This window comes from Vidua chalybeata, chromosome 2 (genome assembly GCF_026979565.1).
Source record: "Vidua chalybeata isolate OUT-0048 chromosome 2, bVidCha1 merged haplotype, whole genome shotgun sequence".
Classification (NCBI taxonomy): Eukaryota; Metazoa; Chordata; class Aves; order Passeriformes; family Viduidae; genus Vidua; species Vidua chalybeata.
This window is the reverse complement of record NC_071531.1, coordinates 3,782,781-3,801,219: the sequence shown is the minus strand read 5'-3', so window position 1 is coordinate 3,801,219 and position 18,439 is coordinate 3,782,781. Positions and strand designations below refer to the sequence as shown.

General features: G+C 42.5%; 1 protein-coding gene across 1 annotated transcript in view; it reads left to right on the top strand.

Moving 5' to 3' along the window:
- Positions 1-18,439, top strand: part of DSCAM (DS cell adhesion molecule) — a 446,344-nt gene that overhangs the window by 414,241 nt on the left and 13,664 nt on the right. The window contains exons 29-32 of the mRNA XM_053936664.1: positions 320-435; positions 2,766-2,915; positions 6,612-6,809; positions 11,434-11,736. Coding sequence (XP_053792639.1) covers positions 320-435; positions 2,766-2,915; positions 6,612-6,809; positions 11,434-11,736 — 767 coding nt within the window. The remainder of the gene's footprint in view (positions 1-319; positions 436-2,765; positions 2,916-6,611; positions 6,810-11,433; positions 11,737-18,439) is intronic.

Sequence of the window (18,439 nt, the reverse complement as noted above, 5' to 3'; positions counted from 1 at the left end):
AGGTCCATCTTCCAAAGTGTTTTTATTCATTTCATTATGACAACACTTGAAGAAAACCGTGTGAAATTCTCAGGTTCCTGCTGATAGAGGACAGACCACATCCCTCCACACTGTGCATTCATCTAATGCCTTGGCATGTGCAATAAATTAATACCATGCACTTGTTCTGAAGAGGGCAAAATCAAATGTATGAGTGGTTTTTGCTGATTATGGTCACATTGGTTTTTTTTTGAGCTGGACAGATTGAAAATTAGGAAGTTTGCAAACATCTTTTCATTTGGGCTGAATGTTAACATCTTAATTTCTCTTTTGTTTTCAGCAAGAACACCAGGACATCAGACACACTTAATAAGCAGCAGCAAACACTGAGGATGCACATAGACATTCCCAGAGCACAGCTGCTGATAGAGGAGAGGGACACCATGGAGACCATTGGTAAATTGAGCTTTTTCCCCCTGGTTAATGTAACAGGTCCTTTTAGGTGGAATTCCTTTACTCCACACCTTTTCCCTGCTGCACACATCAAGAGAAAAAAGCTACAAAGTAATTTGAAAACCGGACTGGGGTTTATTTTCCCTCCCCTTTGAGTCATTTCCCACTAAAAGTAATCTCAGTATAGGATCTAAAATAATGCAGGACATTAGGAAAATGAAATTGTTGGAAAGAGTTTCTTGAAGAAAATGTAATTGAGGATTGGCAGTTTTATGATTTTCATTCTGATTTCTCATTTGGCTCTGAATAGGCAGTTGGATCACTGACATTACTTAAAGGGAAAATGAAATTCTGAAACTGCACTCTCAGTATCTGAAGATTTGCTACAGCTAACTTTTAAAACTTACATGTTGCATATTGTATCCACCTGTTCATAGCACATGATATTTCAACATTTTGATCAGTTTTCAGCTTCTGTGTATCCACACAAAATTCAAATCTAAACTGTTTGATGCTACAGAAAACAAGATTTCTCATGGGGCTGGTACTTAACCGAAGTGTCACAAGAAATAAAATAGTTTGGTGTTGGGGTTTTTTTCCAAAATAATTAAAAAATATACAGAAACACAAAATAGAAATGCAGCCTGATGCTGTGACTGTATGAGCACACACTGTGGCAAGACACTCCTGACCTTGTTAGGCTTCTGACTTTACATTTTTTGGATAAAAATCTGTATAAAAGAAGCTGACAATGCAACAGCATCCAGCGATGGTGTGGCCAGAGAGGAAAGTCAGCAAACTGTGAGCAGCATCTCTGCACCTCCTGTTCATGCCCATTCCAGGTTTGAAAAGGAGACTTTCAGACTTTCTAAAATCATTATCTAAGCTCCCCAAAGTCTGCCCTTTGTGCCAGGCTTCATCCTAAAGACAGCTTTAACTTTTGAGTGGCAGCTGCTGAGCACTGGGGGGTTCCAGTGAAAATACTCTTAGAGCCTGAACTGCAGCAATGTGATCAGGGCCTTGCTAAGAGGCAGCTTTCCACCCAGAATAAGCAGGGATTTTGGCAGGGTTTGACAGAGTTTGCTGCCAAGAAGCTTTATTCCCAACCTGAATAGGAGCTCATCTTTTGCCAGAGACGGAGTGATTTGATTCCTAATGTTATTCTATTTATAGCCATCTTTGGGTAAAAAATGTGTGTTCTGTTATTGAGCAGAACTGTTCATCCTAATGGTGTCTTGTCAAGTTAAAAAAAAAAAAAATCCAAAACAAAAGCCAGGAATGCTTAAAAGGAGTGGATCAACCTCTGCTGACTAGTAAATGCCCAGAAGTCCAGCTGCTGCCAGTTCCTTAGAACACATTACAAAACTATATAGCACAGCACAGCAGGAAATCCTTGAGGCTTTTCTTGCAATTCTGAATGGATAAAAAGACTGTAAAGAATGCAAAAGAAAGTGTGATAGCACACCAAATTGTTGTTCTGCAAGCGCAAAGCAGTGAAAGATTTATTGCTGTTAAACCATCCATGATCAAGTGGGCCAGATTCCTCCTTGGAGCAAAAAAAAAATTTGATACAGAGATCACAACTGGAAAAAAAAATTAAAAAGGAAGCAAGTGCTGTATAGCACTGCAATGATCAAGGTCTGTGTAGAAATTTGGAGAATATATCCTACCCCACAGGGAAGAAATAGAAGCAGAACCACACAGCAGGAAAGGTTAGTGCTCATCTTTTTCTTCCTTCCCATGGTCAGGCTTAACCTCACACCTTTATCTGAAGCTACAGAAAAAAACAGTCCTGGGTCAGGGTCATTCCTTCTGCAATATTCTGTCTCTGCAAAAATGGGGAGAGGGGGTTGGTTAGCAACACCCCCAACGACCTCCTTTTGGGAAGACAGGGGTGGTTTCTCTGAGGATATTTCTAATCATGCTAATAAAGAGAAATCAATGGAATATGTTTTTGAAAAGCTCGTCTGAGCTCTCTGAAAGTGGAGGGGAAGAGGGCAGTGTTCAAAGGATGGGAAGGAAGGAATTGGGGCCACAAATGACAACACACAAATCAGCTCTTTGTGAGCATGTTTAACAGTCTGCCCCAGTTGCATGTCTCTAAGGTGAAATCACCAGGAAAAATGAAAGCTATTCTTTAGTTTTATATGGGATTTGAGTTTAAACCCAGAGGTTTAAACTTCCCTTCAAAGCCACCTGGGCCCTGCAGAGAGCAGGGAGCTGCTCTGCCCGCCGTGTCGCTGGGCTGTGGACGCTTGGGGACTCACTGCAAAGCTCTAACGAAGGCAAAGCCAGCACTCTGTGCTCATTATCTGATTATTTCCCACTTACAGACGACAGATCCACGGTTCTGCTCACTGATGCTGACTTTGGAGAGACATCCAAGCAGAAGTCCCTGACTGTCACCCACACGGTCCATTACCAGTCGGTGTCACAAGCCACAGGGCCACTGGTGGATGTCTCTGATGCCCGGCCAGGAACAAGTAAGAACATCAGAAAACAGGTTTTTTTTTAGAGGGGAGAAAGCTGTAACAAAATAAATACTCTGTTCCTGTATTTGTATCCTCATCCTTCTGTCTGAGAGTGGAGAGAAATCTATTTAGGTCAGCAGAGGACATTGTTTAAACTATTGCACTTAGTGATTCAGTATGGAGAAAATTGCATCTGCATCTGAAATGGAGGTGTAATTTGAAATAATTCATACCTGGCCTTCATTAAACCAAATGCATGCTAGATTTTAATTACTAGAATTTATTGGGTAAATTACCTTAATGGATTTTAGTATGTAATACACTTTTTTTTCCTCTGTGATCAATCTTTATTGTATTTCAAAAGCAACTTTCCTCCTACCTCTCCATCAGGCAAAAAAAAAAAAAGCAATTCTCATTATTACTTTTTCTGAAAAAGTTGTATTTCGGGCTTTAGTTATTATGGTAAATTACTTTTCTCAGATATATTCATGCCAAGTTGTTCTTATAGTGATTAAAATACTATCATAAATTTATATACTGATGCAATCCATTCTTCTCATTCCTGTCATGAATATATTCTCTATCTATGTAAATGGATAAAAAAAATACTAGGTTGAATGATTAGTTATGGGTTAGAAATTTTACCAAAATGTATTTCACTACAGTGTGCAATTTCTGAAATCTCTTAGATTATCTGTGCCTTGATTGTTTCAGAATTTCCTTGTTGAGTTTGGTGAACATAAATGCTGAAAGCTCAGTTGCTAGAATGCAGATAATTCAAAAAATCCATTTCCACCACAATCTTTTAAATAAGAGGTGTTCTAGTCCTGGCCTTGGTGCTTTTTTAGCTCTTTCATCTTTTTTCAGGTCATTCCTCGAAGACTAGATTTTCTAATAAGGAAAGAGGCATCACCCCAAAACCTTAGGCCTGTGTCATGCCACAGAACTTTATAGCACCTTCCTTTCTAATGCCTCTTTGTGTGCTGTTCTGTGCTCGATTCCTCTGCAGCCAGGGAGAGAATTCCTTCAAATTAAATACGGATTTAACGCATGTGTAAGAATATGATCATTGTCCAGCCCTGCTTGGAAATAAAAACCCACCAGCACTTTTATTAAGCAGTACAGATCTGACTGCAGCAGTGCACAGGGCTGGGTCAAAGACTTCCCGCTAATGTTCTCTGGATTTAAGACACTAATCCAGCTTTGCTGCGGGCTGGGTGATGGGATTTTGTCTAGAGCCACCACTTGTGCTGTGAAGAGGAGAGCAGTGCCCAGCTGGGTGGCTCAGAGGTTATGGACCCTCCTGTCTGAGCCCACTCACCTTCACTGAGTGACAAATATTCCTTTCCAGCATATTTGAAGTTCTTCTCTCGTCCTTATTTATTTATTTATGGAAGAGTTGTTCTGTGAACCTTTGCCTTGCTGACCTCAGCTCTCTCCAGTTGTGTTTGATGGCACAGCTGGCACAACCAGGGCACCAGCTGTGTTTCCATCCCACTGCCAGCTCTGGAATTGCTGTGCCTGTGCTGCACAGCCCCTCACAAAGGCACAGCACGGCCGGAGCTGAGCTCCTGCTCATCGGGATGAGGACTGAGCTCCTGTGGGCTGGCAGAGGCTCTCCCAGCTCATTCCCATTGCTGACAGGATCCTGCCAAGCCACAGGATCAGAGGTTGAGGTCCAGAGGGACATCAGGGCACTGCTCAGTCCAGCCCCTCTGCTGAAAGCAGGGTCAGCAAGGGCTGGCTGCTCAGGAACATCCCCAGATGACTTCTGAATGTCCCCAAGGTGGGAACTCCACCTCCTGTGCCAGGGCTCAGTCTCTCTCACATTAAACTGTTTCCTGATGTTCAGGACGAAGCTCCCAAGTTTCTCCTTGTGGCCATTGCCCCTGGTCTTCTCACTGGGCACCTCTGACAGAAACTTGGCTCTTGTCTTCTTGCCCCTCAGGTATTTCTGTACATCGACAGCATTCCCCCAAACCTTCTCTTGTCCAGAGCAGGCAGCCCCAGCACTGTGCCAGGAGCTGTTCCCACCAGCACTCTCCTCCTGTTCTCCATGTTGTCCCCTGAATGAGGCTCACTCCTGGCCACACCACAGCCACGTGCCACTTTCCCAAGTGTTGGTTTGTGCCACACTGAACACGGATTGGCATGTTGTCCATGTGAGGCAGCTCTGTGCTGCACTACCAGGAGGATCAATTATCAGTGGCACCAGGTTCTGATTTTTCCACTGCTGTAGGGAAAAAAAAGGAGACGGATCAGACCTTTATTTGTAAATAAATGCCTTGTTTCTTTGAAGCAGCAGGATACAAATTCTCACTGGGAATGCTTAGGCAGGAGCAGTGCTCAGAGTCATTATCTGGGTATTGCTTTTTCTTTCAATTTCTTCTGCTAAAGTCTCTTACCTCAAAGACTGACAACTTCATCATTTGAATGTCAAAGAACATTTTGAATAGATTTGAATTTTTCATTTCTAATACCCTTTCTATTGTTAGTGATATCCTTTCAGAAGCTTTGAAGAGAAATCCTTCCGTGCTGATGTAGTCACTCTCTGTTTGCCACATAATGACTTTTTCTCTTGCCCTTGCTTTTAGACTCACTTTTAGGGCAGAACTCTTTATTAATAAGTTCAAGGAGGTCAATTTTGGCACATAGTTTGCTTTTACAATCTTGGTCACTATATTATCTCTAAGTTAATTTTAAAAGTACAACATTGATGACCTTAAACTGGTAGCATATGATTTTTTAAAGTTTGAGAAATTGTATTAATTTACTAACTGTTCCAAAGCAGTCAAATCTTTATAAACCTGTTCCCCCTGAAACTCTGATGGCACTATTACATCTTATGATTTATGTCTTGGCCACTTGTTAAAATAGGAAATCTGCAGCTGATCAATACTGTAATATAGTGACAGTATGTCCAGAAGAGGGAATTACAGCCCCACATTTCTGAGCACATCTATTTCAAAACTGACAGCAGGTACCTGGTGCAGGCTGCTTCTGTGGGCACATCCATGCTGATAATTTACCTTGCACTTCACTTGAGGTGTGGTGTGAAATCCCTGACCAGATCTACTTGCCTTGTGCTCTTCCAGTTCTCAGAGTGGTTTTGGTGCTGGAGAACTGCTTGTCTTGGAGTAAAGGGATAATGAATGTGTCAATGGAAGAATGATGGGGCCTTCAGCTCTTCAGTTCTGCCCTTGATAAAATGTAGAGTTTCATTAGAAAGAGAGTAGTTCTAGAAAAGCATCAGCAGTTTGGTAATGATCAGCATTAACACTGTTCTTTTTTTTTTCCCCAAAAAGAATGTCTTGATTTTGGGGTTTTTTAACAAAGATGATTTCAGTGGCCATCCCCTTCTGGAAGGGGGAAGTGAAGCGCTGGGCACCGATCTCTCTGCTGACCAGGGACAGGACATGTGGAAATGTTTGGAGCTGTGTCAGGGGAGGATTGGGTAGGATTTTAGATAAAGGTTCTTCACCCAAGGTGGTTGGATGAATGGTCATGGCCCCGAGGCTGCCAGAGCTCCAGGAGAGTTTGGACACCGCTCCAGGGATGTCCAGGGTGGGATTGCTGGGGGGGTCTGGGCAGGGCCAGGGCTTGGACTGGGTCATCCCTGTGGGTCCCTTCCAGCTCAGGACATTCTAGGACTCTGTGATTCTGACAGGGCTGGTTTCCTTCCCAACCCCTCTCTGCCATCCCTCACAGATCCCACCACGAGGAGGAGTGCCAAAACCGGACCCACCGCGCGCAACCGCTACGCCAGCCAGTGGACCCTCAACAGACCCCACCCCACCATATCAGCCCACACCCTCACCACAGACTGGAGGCTCCCCACGCCCAGGCCAGCAGGATCAGTGGACAAGGAAAGTGACAGCTACAGCGTCAGCCCCTCGCAGGACACAGGTACGGACAGGGCTCCCCACAGGACACTGGGACAGCAGCAGCTGCTGCCATCCCATTGCTGACAGGATCCCAACAGCTCCTGATATCCCATTGCTGACAGGATCCCAACAGCTCCTGATATCCCATTGCTGACAGGATCCCAGCAGCTCCTGATATCCCATTGCTGACAGGATCCCAACAGCTCCTGATATCCTATTGCTGACAGGATCCCATTGCTGACAGGATCCCAACAGCTCCTGATATCCCATTGCTGACAGGATCCCAGCAGCTGCTGACATTCCCATTGCTGACAGGATCCCAACAGCTCCTGATATCCCATTGCTGACAGGATCCCATTGCTGACAGGATCCCAACAGCTCCTGATATCCCATTGCTGACAGGATCCCAACAGCTCCTGATATCCTATTACTGACAGGATCCCATTGCTGACAGGATCCCAACAGCTCCTGATATCCCATTGCTGACAGGATCCCAGCAGCTGCTGACATTCCCATTGCTGACAGGATCCCAACAGCTCCTGATATCCCATTGCTGACAGGATCCCAGCAGCTGCTGCCATCCCATTGCTGACAGGATCCTATTGCTGACAGGATCCCAGCAGCTCCTGATATCCCATTGCTGACAGGATCCCAGCAGCTGCTGACATTCCCATTGCTGACAGGATCCCAACAGCTCCTGATATCCCATTGCTGACAGGATCCCAGCAGCTGCTGCCATCCCATTGCTGACAGGATCCTATTGCTGACAGGATCCCAGCAGCTCCTGATATCCCATTGCTGACAGGATCCCAGCAGCTGCTGACATTCCCATTGCTGACAGGATCCCAACAGCTCCTGATATCCCATTGCTGACAGGATCCCATTGCTGACAGGATCCCAACAGCTCCTGATATCCCATTGCTGACAGGATCCCAGCAGCTCCTGATATCCCATTGCTGACAGGATCCCAACAGCTCCTGATATCCCATTGCTGACAGGATCCCATTGCTGACAGGATCCCATTGCTGACAGGATCCCAGCAGCTCCTGATATCCCATTGCTGACAGGATCCCAGCAGCTCCTGATATCCTATTGCTGACAGGATCCCAGCTCCTGCTGCATCCCATTGCTGACAGGATCCTCCCAAGTCACAGGATCAGAGGTTGAGGTCCAGAGGGACATCTGGGCACGGGTCAGTCCAGCCCCTCTGCTGAAAGGGTGAGCTAGGGCTGGCTGCTCAGGAACATCCCCAGATGACTTCTGAATGTCCCCAAGAGTGGGAACTCCACCTCCTGTGTGGGCAGCCTGTGCCACCTGTTCTGTTCCTGGGTGTGCCTTGTTTGGAGCTCAGGTGTTGTTGTTCTTCCCTTGCCAGGGTGGTTTTTCTGTAGGTTATTTATGAGGGGTGCCAAAAATGCTTGTAGAGATAATGACAACAAATATTGTGCCTCTGGTTCCTCATTCCACACACATCCTTTGAAAGACATCCTTCCTTTGAAAGACAAGGTCGTAAATTTTCCTGTAGCTTCCTGCACCAAAAAGCAAAAGTAGGAGAATTTGACTAGGAATGGACAATATTAGTCAGCAAGAATATCCTTGAGTCATATTTGGTATGATTTTAGGATTTGAATAACCTTCAGGTTAGTATTTTTATTTTCCTGTTCCTGTAATATGTTCATTCTCAGTGGGAAAGGGAAGAGGAAAAAAAAAAAAGGGAAAACTCTTGAATTAGAGTCCAACTAAAAATCCATTCATAGCACTGAATTCTGCATCAGCTGGCCAGGATTTTCCTGAGAAATAGCATGGGGTTTATTCCTCTAGATGACAAGTGGGGAGACACTGAACACACAGTCTACCCGCAGCCCTCATCTCTTCTTGATGCCTTCACATCATAAATGCAACTGGAAAAAAAAGCTTTTTCCACTGTCCTATGCTGAAAAAGCAAGCAAAAAAAGACAAATAAATGAATAAATTATTAACTAGAAGAACAATCATGAAGTAAATCTAATAAAGGTTAAAAAGGAAGAAATGTAAAATATTTCTCAAAGGGAAGTCTGACCAAAGTGAAGCCAGGCTTCCTCAGAAGGAATTGCCAACTATCTCTCCTGATTTTAGGAGAAAGGTGTTCATGATGTGTTAGGGCTACCAAGCAGTGGATGTGAGTGGCCTTTCACCATAAAAAGCAGTATGACTGGTTTGTTTTCTGTATGAGAACAAATATCTGACTTCACTCATATTTAGTAATTTACAGCCTGGAGTTCTCAGTGTTTCATAATTCACCCTCTTAAACCCCCATGTTTTCTCCATGGGGTAATGGCAGTCAATAGATTCCTCCAGCCAGCTGGCAATCTTCAGGTAGAATGATCATAAATTTTTAAGATTATTAAATATACAAATCTAAATATAAATAGAAAACCTCCTCTCAGAAACCCTTTCTGTAGACACTCCATATTTCAGGTGCATTTGGGTGTGTTCCAACCTGTTGTCACCAAAGGATATTTTCCAGTGTGTGTGGCAAAGGGCAGAAATTAAATTTACTGTGTGGTTTAGTAGATAAACTACATCCAATTATGTAAACAGACTTTATAATCTATATTTTACCAAGCCTACTTTTCTACTCTGTGTCTACCTTTGAGCTCATGGTGATTTATGTGAGGGATAGCAAGCTTTAAATCAAGAAAGCTTTTCTTGTGCCAAAAAAGATGTTCTATTACACCATTTGGTTTCTGGGAAAAGAGAAGAGCCCATTTAATTTAAGTGCTTCAGAAGTTTAAAACTTTCAAATAAACATATGTAGCCAAATTATGTGTTCAAGAATCAATTGAGCTAATGTGCACATTTGATCACTTCTCCAATCTGGAGTTCAGATTTCAGGAGCTGGTTGATGCAGTTGATATTTGGCAGAATTTAGCACTTATCAAAACAATTCCAGGCTTACAAAGCAGTAGCTTTTGAGCTTAGGAGAAATGCCTGGCAGCAGTTCATAGCTGTGACCGAGTTCTAATGTTTAACTAGAGGCCATTAGAAATTTCCTGATCAATCTGTATTCATGAAGTTCAAGAAGTTTCATACAGTTCACCCTAGGCTTGGATAAACTTCCATCAAATCTAAAATAGGTGTTCGGGCAGATTGGTTCTGGAATATTCTCCCTCTTGGCATGGGATATGGGAAGCTGAAGCTGCAGGTGCTGAGCTCCAATGGACCAAGCTGTGACCTTTGCATGACCACGATATTCACACGCACTGCTCCATGGCACTGGTCAACTGCTGCCTCCTGGGAGTTTCCAGCTGACCAGAAAGATGGGAAGACATCACTGAGGCCTGATGTACAAATCAAATGTGAAAAACAGAATGATGTTTCCTGTGGGTGGAAAGGAAAAAAGAAAAATCAAAAGAAACCCTGTTAAGTTCTAGTCAGCTCCGAATCTTAAGCAAGTTACAGCATCTTGCAGAAGTACTTGTCATTTTAAATAATGGATGGTCGTGTTTAAAAGTGGCAGGAGTATCATTCTTTGTGCACAATGAAAACTGATGCAGGGGTGCAGGCACACAATAAAAAAGATAAAGATTTGCAATAATGACACGCTTGCCTGCCTCTGGCTGCTGCAGGAGGTCCATTTTTATGAATTAGCTATTACACTGTGCCTGTTTATTGAACATCACCAACAAGCATTGTCTGAAATTGCACAGATCTTGTGATGGAACACGACTTCTGCCCAAGGAACTTTTCAAAGTCCTCTGCTCTTCCAGCCCACTGGAGTAGAAACACTGTGGGTGCAACAGCCCAGCAATTCCGTCCCTGCAGAAATGAGCCCTGCATTTCCAGAGGGCTTTTTAATGTATCAGTAGCCATTTACATCTTCAATAACAGTGTTGTTTAAGAAATATTGATATTCTCAGAAATTCATCAGCAGAAAAGAACAGCTTGTAGGTCATAATAACCTGTGTGTCAAATATGAATTCCCCCATTAGCTTCAGCAGCACTGAAAAAAGGCAACTGAATGACTGTAGGCTGTAGTTGCCAAATATTGCTTTCTGAAGACCTTTGTTCCGAATGAAATGAGTTAGTGTTTTACCTGGTGTCCAGAGAGATAATATCTGAGAGCTACTGCCTTCCTATCTGACCTTTGTTCTCAGCACTTTCCAGAAAAAAGAAAAAAATATATATATATATATGATGGAAACAGGACAAAAATACTTTCCTTTCTCACCTGTACATAGCCCCAGTGAAATATTTCTGAGACGCATTAAAAAGATAATGTAAAAGAGCTGTTTCTTATTTTGCAAAATCTGGTTTGTGGGTTCGTAACCTTTTGAAGGCTTAGATTTAGAGAAATAATTTTTTGTTGAAAAAGTAATATTTTCCATGTAGTAAAGGTTGTTTTTTATAAAAGAAACATGAATTTAATGCTAAGGCACCTAATGCTGCTCACAGGAGAAGGCTTCACTTTAGATTATCTGTAATTGTCGAGTTTCTGACTAAACTAACACTTGTGCAGGCATTTGAAGCAGATTCATGTAAATCACCTTGATAATTTCAAATGCTCTTTGCTTTGCGCTGAAGTATCGTGCTCGTGGCTTTCCTCCTAAAAAAAAGGACTGTGCAGATGTTTTCTCTCTCCCATTGCTCCCATTCCTGGCGCTCAGATCGGGCGAGGAGCAGCATGGTCTCCACAGAAAGTGCCTCCTCCACGTACGAAGAGCTGGCCAGGGCCTACGAGCACGCCAAGATGGAAGAGCAGCTGAGGCACGCCAAGTTCACCATCACGGAGTGCTTCATATCAGACACGTCCTCGGAGCAGCTCACGGCAGGGACCAACGACTACACGGACAGCCTGACGTCCAGCACGCCGTCCGAGTCGGGCATCTGCAGGTTCACCGCGTCCCCGCCCAAGCCTCAGGACGGAGGGCGGGTGATGAACATGGCAGTTCCCAAGGCACACCGCCCAGGTGAGGCAGCAGGGAGAACGTTTCTCCAGGGAGGGTTTCACACCACGCCCAGGCTGGGAAGCAGGAGAGGGTGGGTCACGATGTCGCCTGGTAGATGTAACTGGGGTTTGTCCTGTGCGGATGCCAGCCTGGTCAGGCAGAGAGAAACGGCGATTGTTTCTCACGGCGGCTTGTGAGAATTTTTAGGGAGTTGTAGGAATGTGATAACTTGTTAGTCTAAACAATCTGCAGGTGCTTTTTTTTTTTGCTTTTCCATTCCTCTCAAGGATGGTGTGTGAGAAAGGTGTTTTTATTAATCAACGAATCAAATAGAATGCATCGTACCAGTCAATTTAAGCCAAAGTGTCCTTTCCATAAAGGCCTTCTTTTCTTCCTTTTTACAATGCATCCTCATCTGTTCTTGTGTCATTCTTGGCACAAGGGTGACAGTCTTGATGCCTTTTTGGGGCTACCTAATAACAGAGGATGGACAAAATTATGGAATAAAAAGCAGATATATTTATTGAAGACCCTTCAGGTACATTTTGGGTAGACAAAGCCTCCCCAGGGGCTACACCAAAATGGATTAAATGGGTTTTCACACTTTTATAAGTTTGGTCCATTTGAATATTGGAGGTTAATCTTCCAATTACAGCTTCAGGTAATGAAGTCATTTACCCCAAATTTGCTCCCCACAAACTCAGTTTTGTTTCCATCTCTCAAGGCCTGAGCCAGTGAGGTGCCCTTGATCCCCAGGCCTGAAGAGGAATTGTATTGTCTGACCAAACTGGGAAAGCAGCAGCTCACACTCTGTATGGAGTTTAGAGCTGTACACTAAAGAACTGCAGGATTACAAATACATGAAAAATAGAAAAGCTAAAATCCTAATCCCAGCTAATGAAACACATGAGCATATTCTCCCACGTCCAGAAAACGTGGGAATTTAGGAGCAGAAAGAGGCTGGCTGAGCCATCAAATCCACTCCTCACACTTGCAGCCATCAGGCCATTGACCCTTCTGGGATAAATAAGACCATATGTGGGTGCATCTGCCCATCTCCAGCTCAAACCAGCCTCTAATAAACCCTGTCTCACTGCACTGCTTCGTGCTTGGGAGCAAAAGCTGGCTCTCATTAACTGCTCATAAAGACAGATTGCAGGAGATGTGCTTGTCCCTTCTGCCTTGTGGCTTGTCAGACATGTAACAGCCCTTTGGTGATGTCCTGGAGCTGTTCCACTCTCTCTCTTTGACATCACCTAATATCAAACTCGGGATATCTAAATCAGCAGGGAACAAAAAAAAAAGGAGAAAATTAAGACTTCAGCTCCTTGCTGCCTGAAGGTATGTTGCAATGTATTTACAAGGGTTAAGCCATAGTGTGCACCAGCCAGCCTGCTTCTAAGTTTGTTATCAAAGCTTCAAGAATTCATCAAAGCTACTGAAACATAAATTGTACTGAATTGAAAAAGAAGTGACTAAGAAACCAAATACCAAGACCATAAAAACTAAATAACAAAAAACTATAAAACACCTAAACTATAATCAATCATATTCTCCAAAAATACAAACAAAACACAAATCAACAAAACAAAAACACCAATCAAAAAATGTATACTTAATAATTTATAAAATCTGTAAATATTTATATTACATAAACAATAAACAACATTTACTTAATCACGTTAATCAGTTATACAGAAATCCTAAATTTCTCACAAAGGTACTTGAGGTACATCCAACTCTTGGACTCAATCACATTTCCAGACCACAAACACGGTGTTTCTACTGATACTTTAGTTCCCAACAGCACAAACAGGTTATTTGTGGTACTCTGAGATCAAGCAGGTTATAAAATCTGAGAAGATTTGTCAGTCTTTGTTACAGGATACAGGATGTGACACAGCAGAGTAGGATTCAAATGGGGAAAAGGCCTAATTATATTTGTTTGCTTTCTGAAAACATGATTCGTTTTATTTTATTTTATTTTGTATTTTTATTTCATTTTATTTTATTTTAGTATCTAATTTTGCCAGTGTGAGTGCTGCTACTCAGATCCACAGAAAGCAATCAGTGATGCTCATCTACGTGAAAAAGAGTAATGGATAATCTCTGGAGGGTCTTTTGTTCAATATTCACCATAACAAGCAGTGGTTGTGAGGACGGAGGAATGGAAGGGAGACAGCAGGATCAGGAAGGGTCATTCAAAAGCAAGAACACTGAACAGAAAGCATCAAGGATTTGGCTGGAGAAAGCTAGAAGAAAAATGTGGGAAGAAAAAGCCCAAGCAGAAGGTAGACAGTTATAATACTCAAGGCAGGAAATTAGTGTGTCACAAAGATAGATAAGAGGGAAAATAAGTAAGAAATAAAGTACTGGGAGAAATTGCTGATTTCTGTGTAGTCACAGCGTAGAACCTCAAACCCAGGAGCTGTAGAAATAGATAAAGATAGAAATATTTTTCATTTCTAACTCCAAAGAAGTAAGATAAATATTTGTCCCTGCTCTGCTAAAGGGAAGCAGCTGCATTCACAGCTAAGTCAAAACTGAACTCTTTCCTTCCAAGCAGTCAACAGATATTTTTTATCATTTCTTTAACAGATAACTTGCCCTCTTTCCTTTCATGTTCCAAATACATTACTTTTGCATATATAGTATTTGGAAATATTCTAATATATTCCATGTAAAGCTGATTTTCTTGAGGGCAGATAGAACCAAAATTTGGTCCCTGTGCTTGAGTAAAAAATCTTCCAGGGCTGGAACAACCCTAGAGCCCCTCCAGTGATTTACAGACGTAGTCATGTTTAGCTCTGTTATTTTTAATGGCTTTATTTTTTTTTCCTACTTTTCTTGCTTAGCTTTAGCTTTACTTTGCAACAAGGAAATTTAATATATTATAAAATTAATAGTTAGCTTCATTACCTTGAAAGAATAATTGAGTGTTCCAGTGGGGCAATTTGAATGTTGGCCCATAAATATTGAATAATGCATTATTAAAGGTCACTTTATGAAGGGTTTTAAACAAAACATATGGATAGAAAGAACTTTCACCAGTAGCAGACAGACCAATATTTTTATTTTTAAGTCAGTGAGGAAACACTTACTGGGCATCTTTCTTCTTTTACCCACCACTTCAGAAATTTGCCAGAGGTAATTTGTAATTCAAATAGAATTAATCATTCTCCATTTAAGGACGTGGCGAAGAAATAAAAAAAAAAACTTCAGGTATTTGGTTCCAGTAGACGAGAACATTTGAGATAAATCACTGTGCTGCTTCAGCACACCTTTATTCTTCTTTGAAGTAAATCTTTTCTTTCAAGAGAACTTTCACCTGTTTTCATGGTGCTTTGCTTTTATTCTCAGCCAATTCAATCTTCCTGGGAAAATGTCACTTTCAATCACTTCTGCCTCTACCTAATTTCTATCCTCCCTTTTCAAACAGCTGCCTGTTGCATCTTATGGGTGCAGTAAAGTTCTCAGAGTTTGCAATAAGTACTATTTGTTTTTCAAAATAATTCCCAACAATTATAAGTATGAAGAAAGACTGTGAGAAAAACTTATTTTGGTAAATGGGGCATTTGGAAATTAATCCACCCAATCGAAAAAGCTGGAAATTAACTCACAGAAGGTAATGATGGAGTTTGCTGGTGAATTCCTGGGGATGGAGATGAGGCTAAGAGGTTTCTTGGTTCCTGCATCCTCCTTTTTGTCCTTCTTGAAGACAGGAGTGGTATTTGCTTTTCTCCAGTCCTCAGGCACTTCTCCCAGTCACCATGACCAATCAAAGACTATGGACAGAGGCCTCAGTGGCATCTGCCAGTTCCCTCAGCACTTGTTAGGCACATTCCATCAAAGCCCATGGATTTACATTTATCCAGTTTGCTTAAGCATTCCCTGACCTGGTCCTTGTCCACCAGGGCTGAGTCTCTTGCTCCAGTTCCACTGATCTCTTGCACCTGGGATTCCTGAAGGCTGCTCTGGCCATGAAGAGTGAGGCCAGTAAGGCATTCAGGGTCTCAGCCTTTTCCATGTCCTGTGTCACCAGGTTCCACTCAGCAGTGGAGCCACAATTTCCCTGCCCTTCCTGTTGTCACCATAAACTTACTGAAGCCTTTCCTTTCCTTTCCTTTCCTTTCTTTCCTTTCCTTTCCTTTCCTTTCCTTTCCTTTCCTTTCCTTTCCTTTCCTTTCCTTTCCTTTCTTTCCTTTCCTTTCCTTTCCTTTCCTTTCCTTTCCTTTCCTTTCCTTTCCTTTCCTTTCCTTTCCCTTTCCCTTTCCCTTTCCCTTTCCCTTTCCCTTCCCTTTCCCTTTCCCTTTCCTTTCCCTTTCCCCTTTCCCCTTTCCCCTTTCCCCTTTCCCCTTTCCCCTTTCCCCTTTCCCCTTTCCCTTTCCCTTTCCCTTTCCCTTTCCCTTCCCTTCCCTTCCCCCCCTTTCCCCTTTCCCCTTTCCCCTTTCCCCTTTCCCCTTCCCTTCTCCTTTTCCCTTTTCCCCTTTCGCTTTTCCCTTTTCCCTTTTCCCTTTCCCTTTCCCTTTCCCTTTATTCCCTTTCCCTTTTTCCCCTTTCCCTTTCCCTTTCCTTTTCCCTTTCCCTTTCCCTTTATTCCCTTTCCCTTTTTCCCTTTCCTTTTCCCTTTTTTCACTTTCCCTCTCCCTTTTTTTGCTTTCCCTTTCCCCTTCCCTGAACTTTCCTTTCCTGAACTTTCCCCATTCCCCTTTCCTATCCCCTTTCCTTTCCTCTTTCCTTTCCCCTTTCTGTTCCCCTTTCCTTTCTCCTTTCCTTTTTCCTTTCCTTTTTTCCCCTTTCCTTTTTCCTTTCCTGTTGTCTTTCACATCCCTGAACAGGTTCAACTTTAGCTGGGCTTGGGCTTTCCTAACCACATTTCTGAATGTTTGGACAGTGTCTCTGTATTCCCACTGGTTTCTTACCTGCTTCCACCCTCTTGGGCGCTCCCTCTCTGTGCCTGAGTTTTGCCAGGAGCTTTTTGTTCATCCATAGAGGGCTCCTAGATTTTTTGTCTGAGTTTCTGCTCACTTAGCTTGGAGAAGGTGATCCTTGAATATCAACCAGCTCTTCTAGACAGGAGGACACTTTAGCTGATGGTACAAACAGCTGTAGATGTTTTGTGTATCATTGTCCTCACACCAGGCCAAAAGTTTCAAGTATATGGAAAACATTTTTTTAAGCAGTCTTCAATTAAAAAAAAAAAGACTTCAGGAGTTTCTCTGAGTTTTCAAAAGTCCTAGCTACAGGAAATGGAACATGGAAGATATTTTTTAAATTAATTCCTGCATTTGATGTTTTGAAAGCATGTCCCACACATCCTTGTGTTCTGATCTTCACAACACCCCAAGCAGATTTTTGGGAAAAGATAAGATTAGAACAGATTGGTGGCTGCCCCTGGATCCCTGGCAGTGCCCAAGGCCAGGTTGGACACTGGGGCTTGGAGCAGCCTGGGACAGTGGAAGATGTCCCTGCCATGGCAGGGGTGGCACTGGATGATTTTTAAGGTCCTTTCCAACCCAAACCATTCTGAAATTCTGTGATTATTTGTAGTTCATGCTTCATCATCAACAACACCACCATTATTTTCCCTTTTAGAGTATCACATTACAAACTTCCCAGCAAACTGGAATTGCTGCTTCACAACAGCCTCTGCACAGCTTCCAAAAAGTGCAGGGATGGATGCAGACCTGCACATGAGGTTTTGTGGACTGCACAGAGCTGTCAGACCTCATCTGCCCAGACCTTGAAAGTGACCCCCTGTAGATGGTGACATTTTTCAGGAAGCCATCAGAATAGTCATGTGTCCCAGGAGGCGCCTTAAAAGAGAAAACTGAAGCAGTAAAACCAGCACAGCAGGATTTTAAAGCTGTGGGATAAATCCCATCCTTTACAAAGGTGGATCTTCTCAGCTCCTGTGCAGTGTTAAAATCCTTCAAGCTGTAAAAATGGTGGCAACACGTTGTTTTCATTGCATCTTTCTCAGCATCAAAACTCCCAGAAGTTTGGGATTTGGATTATTGTTCTCCTCCCCACAGCTGTCCTTAACTACCAGTTTGGTTAGTAAGATCAGGCCTTCAAGGAATCATTTAATCACAGCAAAACTGAGGCAATTTTTCATATAAATATTCATAAATCTCAACAATTGTAACCCCAAGTTTACCTGTGAGGTTGACAAATGAGTCAGTCCCTCATCCTCCAAAAAAGGGACAGAAACTGGAAAGAAATGCACTCTCTTCCCACCTCCCACTGTGCCATCAAAAAGCCTGTAATGTAGAAAAATGGAATATAATTGTAGAGGTTCAAAGAGTTTCATAATAATGTTCCCTTTTTTCTGTTTTAAGAATAATATTCACAAATTGAGTTATCATAACAATTATTCTTCACTGCAATAAACATTGCTGGAGCAGTTTATTAAAAATAGATTCCCATTATTATAATTTTAAATCTCAGTAATAGCCTCAGCCAAGAAGCCTGTTGGGTTTTTTCTTCTCTTTACTCCTAAATTATTGTGCTGGAGAAAAGAACTGCTATTAACTGGGAAATATTTTGATATTTTTGCATCCCAAGTACTATTTATGTCTGGGGTTCTTTTGTGGACAGACCACTTACTTGTATCCCCTGGCAATGGAGTTCATGCTTGGAAGGAATAACATCAGACGAGGGCTTGAATGGGAAATATCTAGAAAATTTTCATTTCTTTCAATTTGCAGAAACTTCCTTTCCC